Source organism: Lytechinus pictus, chromosome 11 (assembly GCF_037042905.1).
Source record: "Lytechinus pictus isolate F3 Inbred chromosome 11, Lp3.0, whole genome shotgun sequence".
NCBI lineage: Eukaryota > Metazoa > Echinodermata > Echinoidea > Temnopleuroida > Toxopneustidae > Lytechinus > Lytechinus pictus.
In genome coordinates, this window is record NC_087255.1 from 16,647,690 (window position 1) to 16,662,924 (window position 15,235).

Below are 15,235 nucleotides of genomic sequence, written 5' to 3' on the forward strand. Positions count from 1 at the left end.
TATTGAATATGACTCTCAAAGGGGCAATTGAGTTACCCATTCTTGTGCCAAAAGCTATGTCCCTATGAAACTTACTTGGTATACCTAGGAGCACGTTCCAGTCGGGCGAACATATTTATGAAACATCCACCGGATAAATGATTTTTTTCCCGCATAGTTTATCATAGTTAATAGCACAGAGGGTAAAATGCTGAGCTAAATGCTTAGTTATTACATTTTCAAAATGCTTTACCTACATGTATATATTAGTTCAGCGAGTACTGATAGATTGAGTTTCTGCGTCGGTCTCCGGCATATTGTTACAACTTTTATAAAATCCTTGATTTGTTTTCTGTTCTCTCCCCCCCCCCTCTCAATCTCTCTCTTTCTCTTTCTTTATCACTATCTCTCTCTCTTCCCTTCAATAGCTAACAGATATTATAATTCAAACAGAAATAACATGACGATTGTCTTCATTGTTGTGCTGGGAGACATTATGACGTAACTAACTTTTTTGCATGAATTGTTTTTCGAATGTTGGATGTATAATTTCAACATTCAATTTGTCTCTTTTCTTCATGACATATAGGCTGGAGTCAGTTGCCTAGCTGAATATCAGAAAATCTAAATTTATATGCCTTTCTTCCTTGAAAATGAAAATATGGATTTTCCTTTTTGTTTACTATTGGAGGTTCAGTTTTAGAAACAAAATATTAGTTTGTCCTATTAACTTATGCAGTGCCGATTGTTTGGTTTATATGTATATGGCCATCAACTTAATGCCAATATGTAAACATAAGTTTATAGAAAGAAAAGGGAGAGAGATAATTAGATGTGCACCGAGTTATAAAATTGGCGTAAATACATATTATGTGGGAATTATTTTTTGAATGTGTAAAGAAAACATTCAGTTTGTCTCTTTGATTCATGATATATAGGCTAGTGTCAATTACTCAGCTGTATATTTAAAAACTCTTAATTCACACTCCTTACTTCATTATGAACGTTCGAAAAAAAAAATAGTTTGTCCTATCAACTATTAGATTGCTGCTTGTTTGATATATATATATAAATATATATATATCTATGTGTATATGTTTGTTTGGGTGTGTGTATGTGTGTCAATATATAAATATAACTTTGTAGAAACAAAGGGAGAGGGAGAGTTAGAGAGATGTGGAACGAATTATAAAATTCATTTTATTGTTCGAGATAAGCTATAAAATTATTGTGTACCTGTTATCAATAAAAAAAATGTTGGATGTAATGGATGCTGTGACACAAAAAATGCAATAAATTTTAAAACAAAGAAAGAATTAGGGACAAATGGAAAAATATGGAATTAACATGAATTGAAATTTAAAAAAAGGTTAATACTGATGCATACCATTCTTTCTTCTATCTCTCAATTTTCTGTTTTCTTGTAAATTTTTTTAAAAGCTTTTCAAGTCAGAACAGGGGCAAGGGCCGTTACACACGTCATTGACTGACGTCCAGGGGTCTAAGAAAAGGTGCCGGGTAAAAATGGCAGAGGTAATAATGGCAGAGGTAATAATGGCAGAGGTAAAAATGGCAGAGGTAAAAATGGCAGAGGTAATAATGGCAGAGGTAAAAATGGCAGAGGTAAAAATGGCAGAGGTAAAAATGACAGAGGTAATAATGGCAGAGGTAAAAATGGCCGAGGTAAAAATGGTAGAGGTAAAAATGGCAGAGGTAAAAATGGCAGAGGTAAAAATGGCAGACTGAGGTAAAAATGGCAGTGGTAATAATGGCAGAGGTAAATATGGCAGAGGTAAAAATGGCAGAGGTAAAGATCATGATATGCTACATCAACAAGGAAAAAAACTGAACCTTTTCGGTTAATATCAGTCATAGTTATTGAACTTGAATGGACTCCTCTCGACGAAAGGAGTATTATGAACTGATTAGATATTATATGGATTTTTCTGTCATCATTTTAGGTCTATACTTTATCGTTGATATGATCAAACTCAAACTATTTCATGCCAAAATAATTTCAATTAGTGATTGATGAAAGTATTTATCTTGGCCAGTTCGTATAGTAGAACAGCACTTCATCCCATACATAACCAACAAATTTTAATGTAAAGACCATTGTGCGCTACCATTAACACACTGAAATAGACAAGTTCGGGATTTCTTTGAACCACTGGCATAACTTGGATAACAGAAAAATAACAAAACGTTCTGCAATAAAAGCAATTTTTCATATTTCAACATTATAATGGATCCGAATAGATATTGATATGATACGTATATAGTTTAATGTAAATGATATAATAATAGCAACTAGTGTTCAGTTTTTCAGAGCAATACCTCATTGCACCTAGTCCAAGTGGATGTCAGGTTCCTAATCTAGTTTCTATGGTAACGGTTACCGCATTAATTTTGAAATGTGTAGCGAATCAGGGATTTGAATTTTTAGGTGTTTCTTAGGTACCATTCTATCGACCTGTTTTGAAGGGGAAATTCACCCTGACAAATGGTTTACTGTAAAATTAGCAGAAAAATATATTGGTGAAAGTTTGCGGCAAGCCCATCAAAGATTAAGATAGTTATTAGAAGTTTGAGTTTTTATGATCTGTGACGTCATATACTAGCAGCTGCCCCGTATTTAATGCACCAAAATGTATACTTTTCAATATTTTAATCAGTGGTTCATGATTGCTAAAAAAAATCTTTCAGGCGCGGATGTGAAATGATTTATATGTTACAATAAAAGCCATTTTCATTTTTTTTTTTGAAATTCGACAATTTATTGATATTTTTATTACACCATATGCGGGAAAAACTGCTCGCAAATGACGTCACCGTTAAAATGTAAAATTCTAACAGCTTTTTAAATCTTTGATGGATTCCCTAAAACCTCCACCAGTATCATTTTAATTATTTTCTGCTATTTCTACAATAATCTTTATGTCAGTGTTAATTTCCCCTGTAATGAATGAAGTATAATACTTGGGATCCAAAGTGTGCTTCGAATTTGAATATTAGAAGAGCGATTTCACATGAGAAGACCGTGCATGTAAGTCCAGGAAAAAATAAGAAATACCAACTCAAGTGTTATCAATTTGGTGCAGAAGATCTACAGCATCATTTGAAAATGTTACCCTTTCCATTAGTCAAACATAATTCCAAATTTCTTCTCAGAACCTTTCATATTTAATCTACTGTACATGGAGGGGCTTTTGGGTTTTTTGGCATGGGGGTTTAAAGCTGACCATTTATACCTCTATCATTTTTACCTTTGCCATTATTACCTGTGCCATTTTTTCCTGTGCCATTTTTACCTCTGTCATTTTTACCTTTGCCATTTTTACCTTTGCCATTTTTACCTCTGCCATATTTACCTTTGCCATTTATACCTTTGCCATTTTTACCTCTGCCATTTTTACCTTTGCCATTTTTACCTCTGCCATTTTTACCTCTGCCATTTTTACACCGAGCCTAAGAAAAGGGGTGATTTTCAGGAACTGAAAAAAAGTTTAACAAAACAAGGTCTGGATTGAAATGAGAGGTCGGTCTAGAATTGTAGAAGTGTGTCGTAGGATCAGATTGCGGCACTGAAAGGACAAGTCCACCCCCAAATAAAAGTTGATTTGAATAAAAGGAGAAAAATCCAACAAGCATAACACTAAAGATTTCATAAAAAATCGGATGTAAAATACAAAAGTTATGACATTTTAAAGTTTCGCTTAATTTCACAAAACAGTTATAATTATGTACATCCGAGGCATGGTACATCCTGGTCGGTATGCAAATGAGGAGAACGATGAATTCATCCACTCACTATTTCTTTTGTATTTTATTACATGAAATATTAAATATACTAATTTTCTCCTCATTGTTCTTTGAAACAAAGTTTTATTCTTCCCTAAACATGCGGTATTTTATGTTTCAGTAAAATTGGTCCTTAGTGTCAAATCTGTAAGAACTGAAATATTGTATTATTCAAACAATAAAAATCGAAAGATATAGTGAGTGATGGACATCATCGACTCTCTCATTTGCACGTCACCGAGTTGTGCATATAACTGTTTTGTGAAAAAATAAGTGAAACTTTAAAATATCATAACTTTCTTATTTTACAACCGATTTTGATGAAATTTTTAGCGTTATGCTTGTCGGATTTCTCTATATTTTCAAATCAACGTTTTTCTTGGGTGGACGCGACCTTTAACTTTCTTGGCAAGGTGTGACTTTATACTTCAATTCTCTCCATTAAATGCGAAGTTCACCCCGACAAAAAGTTTATTGTAAAAATAGCAGAAAAAATAATAAAAATATTGGCGAAGGTTTGAGGAAAATCCATCAGAGATTACAAAATGTATTAGAATTTCACTTTTTCGATTTGTGACGTCACATGCCAGCAGCTTTCCTACATATCATATGGTAAAAAACATCAATGAAATGTCATTTTCGAAGAAAAGTGAAAATGCATTTTTAATTTACTTTTATTATAACAATAGACAAATCATTTCACACCCGTTCCCAAAAAGAAAACTAAAATAAGTCATCACGAACCATTAAAAAATGAAATTTATGCATTTTATGCATTTTATATGACATAACATATGGGGCAGCTGCTCGTTTATGGCGTCAAAAACTTAAAGCTCTAATAACTTTTTTAATCTTTAATGGATGTTCCTCAAACCTTCACCAATATTTTTATTACTTTTTTTCTGCTATTTTTACAACAAACTTTTCTTCATTGATGGTGAACTTCCCCTTTAAGGTTTTTGATAGAAAGTGATGTGTACTGAGATTGCGAAAGACATTAAATTTACTTATCATTTTGAGCATTTCGCTTGTCGACTGGCTGGAATGCTCCCAACGTGGACAACGTTCATACCTGTTAATGGTACACGTGCAGTGGCGTACGCAGGGGGTGTTTTTTGTATAATCCACCCCCCTAAACATTCAAACCCCCCCTAAAAAATGTTTGCTTTTCCAATTTTTGAGGTACGAAGAAACGACGTAAAATTTGTGCTGAAACTTTTTTTTTCTTCTTTTTTTTTGCTTGCCAATTTTTTTTTTGGAAGGGGGTAGGAAACGACGTAAAATTGGTGGTAAAGACCTTTTTTTGTCAACATTTCATTCAGCTTGAACCCCCCCTTTTAAAAATCCTGCGTACGCTACTGTTCACGTGCAAGGCTGAGTAATCTGATGAACGGGTAATGATAATCTAAAATTTCCTTGTGACGATGTCTTTAGAGCATTATTATAACAGAATTAGTATCATTATTACAATTATTCAAAGTAATTAAATTAAAGAATTATCCCGAAAATTGTATTAGTTTCGTCATGTCCACGTACACTTTTAATCGCTGTATATTCAGAACCTCTTTTCTTTATCTGTCGCCAAGACCGACCGATGTTCAAGAATGTTAACTATTTCAACGGGATGTGCTTATCTTAAGTAAATATACAACCATGATGGGTGTTTCGGGTCAAAGACTACTCAAAAGAAGTTAATTACAAAGTAAACAATAATCAATAATTGTTATCGGGTAGCTATTTTGAATGCTTCATTCGTCCCATTACAGGCGCCTGCGAAAGGAAAATCCAAGTTATTGGGTGTTTGTTTATATTATTATTCTTTACGCAAAGAATTCAAGATATCTGTATTGCCAACAACAAAATTAATCTGGAACGTGTCGATTCTGCTTAATTTCTTATTTATTCATTTATTTCTGTTTACTTTAGACAGGATTGTCTCTTTAGTACGTAAAATCTGCTTTTCGAGAGAGCCCTGTACATAAAAAAGATACATATAACAATCATGGTACAGTGATAACAATTACAGAATTAATTAAAAAGAAAAACCACATGCAATGTAAAAGAAATGAAATTCAAAAGCATATATACATATCAAATTAACAATACATATAATTATCTAGATAAAACAATACAATTGCAAACTACATTAAACTAAAATGAAATTGGCGATAATTATCATGATAGTGGTATGAAATAAACTGAGATACGAACAATTACATAATACTACAATTTATTAGCACAGATAAAATTAGCAAAGAAAATTCTCTGACTGCACAGACCCCCCCCCCCCCCCCCCCTCATTGTGGGAATGTTGGCTGTTTCCAGTTTAAAAATTACTTGTTTAAAAGGTCTTAAAATGTGTGGTGTGGCCCGTTGTGGCGAAGTTGTTTGCACTCTCTTTTGAGAAATTGAAATGTAAGGAAAGTTTGGACATGAAAAGGAAGACTGTTATAAATCAATGTGCCCTGATAAGAAAAGTACTTAACGCGGACGCAAGTTTTAGAATTTCGCAATAGTCAACTGTAAATTCTTTGTGCATTTGTCAGTATTGGAGGAACCACTATCTTGTTATTTCTGTATGGTCGGGGCAAAAGGTTTTTCGTTGCGGACTGTTCTTCGGAATAACGATATCGGACGTGGAAATGTGGATGTGGAAATGGTGTAGTAGCGGAGATCGTGTGCCTAAGTGGGAAGCCAGGGAGGCCGTAAGCATGAGCCTTTGGGGTTCAAAACTCAGCCTAACCACGACAGTTTTATTCCTTTCAGGTAAGCACTTATATCTTTTGTTATCTAATACTACGTATTAAAGGGGAGACCTACATGTAGTTCATATTACCTTGGCCTTGTGGATTTGTATGAGGGTGTATATATATATATATATATATACATATATATAGTAGGCCCTTCACAAAACGTGTGGTGACGCGCATCATGTTAAATGGGTAGACGTACATATGGAGGCATAGACGCAAGACGTAGCTTTCTGATCGTATTTATTGGGCGAGCTTTCGGCAGTTCGTCATTGGGCTTTAATCAGGCCTATATTCATTGAAACAAACAAAGCAAAACAAAAATCACGCAAATAAAGTAGTAATAACAAAACAGAAATTACGTTAAGACGTAACAGTAATAGCAGTACTATACAGCGAGTCCCAAAAAAATGTCCCTCTGACAGAGGGCCGAATTAATTCCAAAATGTGGTAGTATTCTCAATTAAATGTACAGGAGTGGAAAGTTCATTTCATAATCTAACTTCCATGAAAATTTCATTGGTCTCGTTTCAGTGGTTTTGAATATACACTCTGTTACGTAACAGTGGTGCATTTTAGCCCATTCCAAGTTTGCAGCATTGATGTATTTCTGTATTGTCTATGGCATGTTAACCCTCATTTTTACATCCAGGATCTGAGCATGGACACTTCCCTAATCCAATTACACTCCTCAAATCATAAACTTGGGCATGTTCAGAAGGACAAGAAACATAAAAACTGAAGTTTGGTTGATGATTAAGGGGAATCAGTGCACCAACTTGAACGAAATTGTGAATGACGGATGGGTAAAAAAAGCTAAACAATGAAGGGGAATCTACAAGTTACACTTTACGATAGGGAACTTTACCGGTGAAAAAAAAGTACTTTTTTCATTTAAAAGGTCGCATTGAATTAACTTGACCTCAGTAGCTTATTAAGTAAAAAAAAAAGTAACAAGTGGAATGCCTCTGGCCGTCTCACCTGCATCACGCGATTCAATATAGCAGCAGTGCTGATTTTGAAAACTACTATAACTCGCACAAGATGTTCAGTGATACTTGGTTACTCTTATTTCCACGTTTTATGAACTAGACCAAGACACTTATAGAGATATGATGGCAATTCAACAAATACCCCCAACGTGGCCAAAATTCTTTGACCTTACATGACCTTTGACCTTGATCATGTGACCTGAAACTCGCACAGGATGTTCAGTGATACTTGATTACTATTATGTCCAAGTTTTATGAACTAGACCAACACACTTTCAAATTTATGGCTGTAATTCAACAAATACCCCAATTTGGCCAAAGTTCATTGACCCTAAATGACCTTTGACCTTGATCATGTGACCTGAAACTTGCACAGGATGTTCAGTAATACTTGATTACTATTATGTCCAAGTTTCATGAATCAGATCCATAAACTTTCAAAGTTATGATGGTAATTCAACAGATACCCCCAATTCGGCCAAAGTTCATTGACCCTAAATGACCTTTGACCTTGGTCATGTGATGTGAAACTCATGCAGGATGTTCAGTGATACTTGATTAACCTTATGTATAAGTTTCATGAACTAGGTCCATATATTTTCTAAGTTATGATGACATTTCAAAAACTTAACCTTAGGTTAAGATTTTGATGTTGATTCCCCCAACATGGTCTAAGTTCATTGACCCTAAATGACCTTTGACCTTGGTCATGTGACATGAAACTCAGGCAGGATGTTCAGTAATACTTGATTAACCTTATGGCCAAGTTTCATGAACTAGGTCCATATACTTTCTAAGTTATGCTGTCATTTCAAAAACTTAACCTCAGGTTAAGATTTGGTGTTGACGCCGCCGTCGCCGCCGCCGCCGCCGCCGTCGCCGTCGGAAAAGCGGCGCCTATAGTCTCACTCTGCTATGCAGGTGAGACAATAAAAACTGGAATGCAATATTCTTTGACTTAATCGTGAAACAGACATGACCTGTTGTCTCCATATTTGTGCATCTCTCATTATCGATCATGAAATTAACTGTCAAACACTGTTGTTGCCCTTTTGAACATGCTCAATGTTGTGATTTGATGAGGCTGGTTAGATCATGGAGATATCTTTGGTCAGATCAGGGAATTCCCTGGTAAGAAAGATCAGTGGGAGTTGATATGCTCGAAAGCATAGGCGGCGGAAGTTGATATGCTCGAAAGCACAGGCGGCGGAAGTGGGGGGGGGACGTGTCCCCCCTAAATTTGAGGTGGGGGACGATCCCCCTCTAAATTTATTGTTGATAACCTTGTCAATTTTGTTTCTTGCGTCCCCCCCTAAAATTTTTTATTGATAACCTTTTTTTTTATTTTTTTGGTGGTCCCTCCCTTAAATGTTTGGCTTCCGCCGCCAATGCTCGAAAGTGCAGAACATACAGCAGTGCTGCATGCATGTAAACTTGAAATGGGCTGAAAAGCGCCACTGTTATAGACTGTGTATTCAAAACCACTGAAGCGAGACCAAATAAATTTTATATAAGTTAGAACATGAGATCAGCTTTCTATATCTACACATTTAATTGAGAATGATTTTCAATTTTGGAAGTTATTCAGCCTCGTATCAGAGGGACATTTTTTTGGGACGCGCTGTACAGTTAAGTAGAATAGATGTAGACTTAGCAAAAATAGTAGCAGAAGGGGCCACCGCTGCTACCGCCAGTACTTGTACCTCCCCGATCATGCAAATAACTTTTACTTATGATTACACTGATAGATACGATAATGACGGTTGGTTATCAATAACATTAGATGAATTGCAATTCATATCGTCCTACTTTGCCCTTGAGTTTTTGTTTCAGTCTCCATTGTATTTGATATTCCTCTAAGATAAAAGTAACTTTTAATTCGGGATTCTTTTTTTAGAGTTTAGAGCAAAGGAAACAAATTTATGTTCAACGATGTGCGACATTATGTCCTTTCTACAATACACACTATTTACCTTATAATTTGTAGTTTTTTTGGACAAGTTATCCTTACAGTTTCTTACTGAATCTTCTTTTTTATTCCTGAGAGCCCTTGTTTTTACTACTCACTGCCCATTTCCAGTTTCATATAAAAATTGCCAATTGTGCAAGAAAACAGACTTTATGGGACAGGCCTGCTCGAGATTGAAAACTACAAAATTTGAACAGATAGAATAAAATAAGATGAACAAAATGAATAAATTTCATCAAAATTTGCCAGGGATTATCAAAAGGAGTTTTGAAAGTTTTGCATAATTTCGTTGAAAAGGTTCTGTTTCATGTCTTCGTAAAATATGAGAGCTGATTGTGTTATCTTCCCAGTCAGTAACCATGGTAACTCTTGTAGTTTAATGGATTATATTAGGTTTCTTCAAAATGTTCCTCCTAGAGTAAGAAACTATAATAAAAAATGTTTTGGAAGAGAGGTTGAGTTTGATTTTTTAAAATGTGGCCTCTTCGAAGAAAAAAAAAATATTTGTCTCATTTGTTAAACCTTTGCTTCTTTAGAAAAAAAATGACATAATGAATATGAAATATTAATAATACTTTATCCGAAGAGGTAACGGCAAAATAAGATAAGAAACCTTTCTTTATTTTTCTAAAATAAATTTTCGCTTGTTTTACACACCGTGTAACAGGACTGGTCCTTACAGCGACAGGGCAAACATGTGGTAAGTAACAACACCAATCATTGGTGCTATCATTATTGCTATTCAAAGTCAAAATGCACTCAATTAGAAATTGATGATAATGATACTGTGTTATTATAAAGCGCTTGTATCCGTCCGACATGACAGCCCGGATCTCTACAGTTAGTTTGAGAATCTAATAATGCCAATGATTATAGTTTCTCATGATAGTAATGATTATGATAAGTAAAAATATAAATATAAAAAATGATGAAATGATGATAACGATAACAATACTGATGATTATGATAATAATTATAATGATAATACGACAATGCAATAGTCGATTAAAAACTAGGATTGTTAGTATCATTATTAGTATTATTATTCTTATTATTATCATTATCACTATTATTAATATAATATGTATTCTTATTGTTATTATTTTTATTATCATTATAAAAGTTATTATTATTAGTGTTATCCTTAGATTGCTAATATTACCAATATCATTGTCATCATCAATGTTAAAATAGAAGTAGTAGTAGTAGTAGTGGTAGTAGTAATAGTAGAAGAAGTAGTAGTAGTAGTAGAAGTATACTTAGTAGAAGCAGAAGTAGTTTGTGTAGTAGTAGTAGTAGTAGTAGTAGTAGTAGTAGTAGTAGAAGTATAGTTATTATAGCAGACGTAGCTGTAGTCGTATGTGTAGTAGAGTATCGAAGTACAAAATGCGATTTTTTTTTTTTTACGGTATCAGGTCAAACAAACAAAATATTTTATTCAGTTTATGGACATAGATTACTTTGTTTATTGCTATGAATTGCTCGATAAATTCAACCTTTTAGATATCATATTTGATTATGTTTACCATGTAAATATTTCTTCATATAAACTGAAACCCTCCAGGAAGTAATTTGAAGTAGAATGCATCTTCTAGAGCAGTATTTAGGTGACTTTTTCATATTGGATTTCTGCTGATTTACAGTTGAGGCCAGAAGTTTACATTGTTACGATACTGCAACAAATAATTAAACAAATGATCAAAAGAATTTTAGTTATTAAAGTATCTTCTTCTTTCTTATTTATTTACATACAACAAATGACAAAATAATAAAACAAAATACTGAGTTATCTTACATATCTTGAAGAATCAGGTCTGGTTATAGTCTACAAATGTATATTCCAGTATTAAATCCAAATAATGTCCAAATTTGGCTGGCGAAGATTCCTTAAATGAAAGTTCACAATGCTGGTGATGGTGAAATTGATGTTGCAATGCGATCGATGATTAGAGTCACTGTAGCGAGCTGAAATGTCCGTGAAGACAAGACGAAGTTGATGATGATAAACAGTCAATGTCAGCAATCAATGGGTTGACAACATGTTCTTTAGAACAGGTCGATGATCTCGATGTGAACTGAGATTTTTTTCTCAAAATAACTGCAAACAGTTGATTGATGGTGTGCAAATAATTCCACAAAAGATAAATGTTGTATTCCAGTTGGAAATAAACTGTGCTCTGACAGAAAGTCTGGTGTGAAACTCCGAGTTCTGATCTGATATGATGATGACCTTGAAGAAACTGCCAGCTTATTATATCTATAAATTTCCACTATTCTGGAAGCTTCTAGTATTGTCTTTAAAATTAACTTTCTCCTTCTTTCTAGAGCAATCCTATTTCTAGGAGACTCCAGACCTCAGTAAAATTAACAATATAAACAACATAGCTAGTCCTAGTGTCCCTTGTCCCTGCTAGCAGTTTCTTTTGTCTAGCAGTCTCTATTGTCTGCCATTGTACTTTTCAGATATATCACACATTACTCAGCCTCATTTAACAAAGCTTAATTGAGGCGTTCTGGAAAATTCTTATTATGCAATGAACTTCCTTAGAAAAAAATAACTAAATGAATGAATTTACATGTAAGCTCTTTTACAATTCTTCTTATACATAACAACATACACCCAGGAAATTCAAAGAAAAGTTGACACTTGCCAAACATAAAATTCACTGTATCTTGAAAAATATTTATGCTATCATGCATGACGAATTCGATATCAAACAAATGAGTATGCCATGCCCCTTAATCACATTGCTTTGTCATCAGTAGCTGAAAAATATTAAGATGAAATTTTCCCCAAAAAATCTTCATATTTTAGACAAATTACAAATAAAAACTTGACAAAAAAAATCATATTTGTGCTAGTGCTTCTCAACAAAAACATTTACACTTTTTTGTTCAGGGGTGACATATGATAGAAAATGTTTTAAATCATAGATTTCTATGAAAGAATGTTTGAAAATATAATAACAAACATAGAATACATTTGGCACGAATGTTCCTTTTTTTCTTCAAAGAAAATTCCACCTGAAATACAGTTTAATCCCAGCGACCACTCAATCATATGATAGAGCTTAATACGCTCGATTTCATTTGATACCAAATTCGTCATGGTAGTATTTATATTTCCGAAAATATAGTAAATTTTACGATGCATGACAAGCGAACAAATCTCACTGAATTCCATGGGTGTATGTAAAATTTTGGCTTTAATTGTATATAACTTGATTAACTTCAGTCCCATGTGATTAAAAACACGATGCATCTCTTCTGGAGTTCATAGACGTTGATACATGTGTGCTTTATTTATTTACAACCTAAACATTCATGACATTGGATGGACATTCCTCGCAAGCATCGGTATGTGATTATGCAATTAGCACATGGTTTCTTTAAGATAAACATCTAACTCCAGCTGATATTAGATTCATCAAGTCAACGATGTCTCCAACCGCCCTTTCACATGGTAAAAAAATCGTAATTTGAATGATTCCAGTGAAAAATAAGACATATGACGAATTTTTAGCACATGTGAAACCAAATTAAAATCATGAATGCTAATCAAATTACGGTACGAACTTTCCGTGTAAAAGGTCCGATGATTCTAAAGACGAATTGCAATCATCAATACAATGATAATTCAAGATTTTACGTGTGAAAAGGCCCTTACTTATCAGAACAATAATTGCAGCACCTGTAGCTAGGGCTAAATTTAAGGAGCCTAGCAACCCTATTCTAGTGCAGGACATCATCAAGGACATTCTACAGAATGAAGGTTTCATACAGCTAGTTGAAAAGTCTATACAGAAAAGAATGAATGAAGTGGAGGAGATGGTCAGATGGAAAGATCTTGGATCTGAGATCTTGCCACCTGTATAATATAAACATTACTTATGCTATTGCTAAACCTTTGATTTATACATATAACATATCATTGTTAACCGGTACATTTCCAAGCAAACTTGAAATAGCAAAGATTATCCCTGTTTTTAAAAAAGACGATTGTCATTTGTTTCAAAATTATCTACTCATATCTTTGCTGCCCTGTATATCAAAATTATATTCAAAATATGTTCAAAATCGAGTCTATGATTTTCTTACAAAACGTATAATACTCTCAGATTGTCAATTTGGATTCAAACTTAATCACTCAACCACACATGGTTTGATTAATTTGCAGGGCAAAGTGACAATAGCAATTGAGACAATAATTTTTGCATTAGAATCTGTATATATTTATTAAAAGCGTTCAATATAGTAGACCATTCAATACTTTTGTCAAAATTATATCATTACGGAATAGTAAGAGAAATTACATTCATCCATGTAGTTATTTTTTTCTCTAAGGAGGTTCATTGCATAATAAGAATATTCCAGAATGTCTCAGTTAAGTTTTGTTAGGCACACATATTAAATGAGGCACTACAATGTCTGGTCTTTTTGTAATTTACAATGGACAATAGACGATAGAGACTGTTATACAATAGAGACTGCAAGCAGGGATTAGCTATGTTAATATTGTTAATTTCACTGAGGTCATTCAAGAGTCTTCGAGAATGAGACTGCTATAGAAAGAAGGACAATGTTCTTTTTAAAGACAATAATAGAAGCTTCCAGAATAGTGGAAATGTATAAATATAAGCAGGCAGTTTCTTCAAGGACACATCATATCAGATCAGAACATGAAACTAGACTCCGTAACTCATTTCATTTATGGAAAGTAAAAACATCTCTTTAAAATAATCCGTACGAAATACACTACCAATAATTTGGAACAAATTACCATGAACTATGCGTTTATTAAAATCCAGTTCAACTTAAAAAAAATGACTTAAGCTTCATTTGTATTCAAAGTATCGATGATAATTCACTCACCCGTTTTCTTCTTGTTATATTGTTCATTGTTTCGTTTGTCTCTAATGTTCTTTTTTTTTTCCTTTAACTTTCTGATGTATAATCTATGTTCTAAAATATTAATATAAATTATATATTTTCGTGAGAACTTTTATTTTGCAAAGCCAACCAGGTTTTTCCAAAGGTTCTCCTTTTCCATTTATTTTGTAAAAGATCATTCTTTATCCATCATTGTTTACATTTGATATTTTTACGCACATTGTTTGTAATAATTCTGTGAACATATTTTTACCACAATGGAATAAATAAGTGATAAAAAACACACATAGACTTGACTTCTTAGCAATTCTCTAATCATTGAACCATTGTCGGTTTTATTTTCAGGAACCCTCTGCCCACCACCTGACGTATTAGGCGGTGGAACAGTAACTTTTTCCCCCAACCAGACATGCTATGATGAAGGTTCATCTGTGAACGTCACTTGTAGTGGATACCTATTCGGAGTAACAGATATTGGAGAATGCTTCAATGGATATTGGGAAACACCGCAGCAACCAACGTGCGAAGGTAAAGATAATCTCATATTTTTACTTTTTAAATGCTTATTATTTTTTCGATTATGCTGAGAATTTTTTTAAAGTATCAACACAAGTAAAATTTTGTGGTGTGGTATTTCCAATTATGATGAAACCGAATAATTTACCGGCCAGAGATGTTTGATACATTACACACATACACGCGCGCACACTAGATAATAAAGATAAACCAGATACATACATCGGGGAAAACATCTAGAGAAATAATAATTGTGATAATAATCATGATAAAAATAATAACGATAATGTAAATAATAATATCAATAACACTATTATTAATAATGATATCTTTTTTTT

At 33.6% G+C, this 15,235-nt stretch overlaps 1 protein-coding gene across 1 annotated transcript in view; it reads left to right on the forward strand.

Moving 5' to 3' along the window:
- Positions 1–6,103: 6,103 nt before the first annotated feature.
- Positions 6,104–15,235, forward strand: part of LOC129271867 (complement factor H-like) — a 77,519-nt gene continuing 68,387 nt past the window's right edge. The window contains exons 1-3 of the mRNA XM_054909124.2: positions 6,104–6,546; positions 10,159–10,191; positions 14,727–14,909. Of these exons, the coding sequence (XP_054765099.2) occupies positions 6,423–6,546; positions 10,159–10,191; positions 14,727–14,909 (340 nt within the window). The 5' untranslated portion in view covers positions 6,104–6,422. The remainder of the gene's footprint in view (positions 6,547–10,158; positions 10,192–14,726; positions 14,910–15,235) is intronic.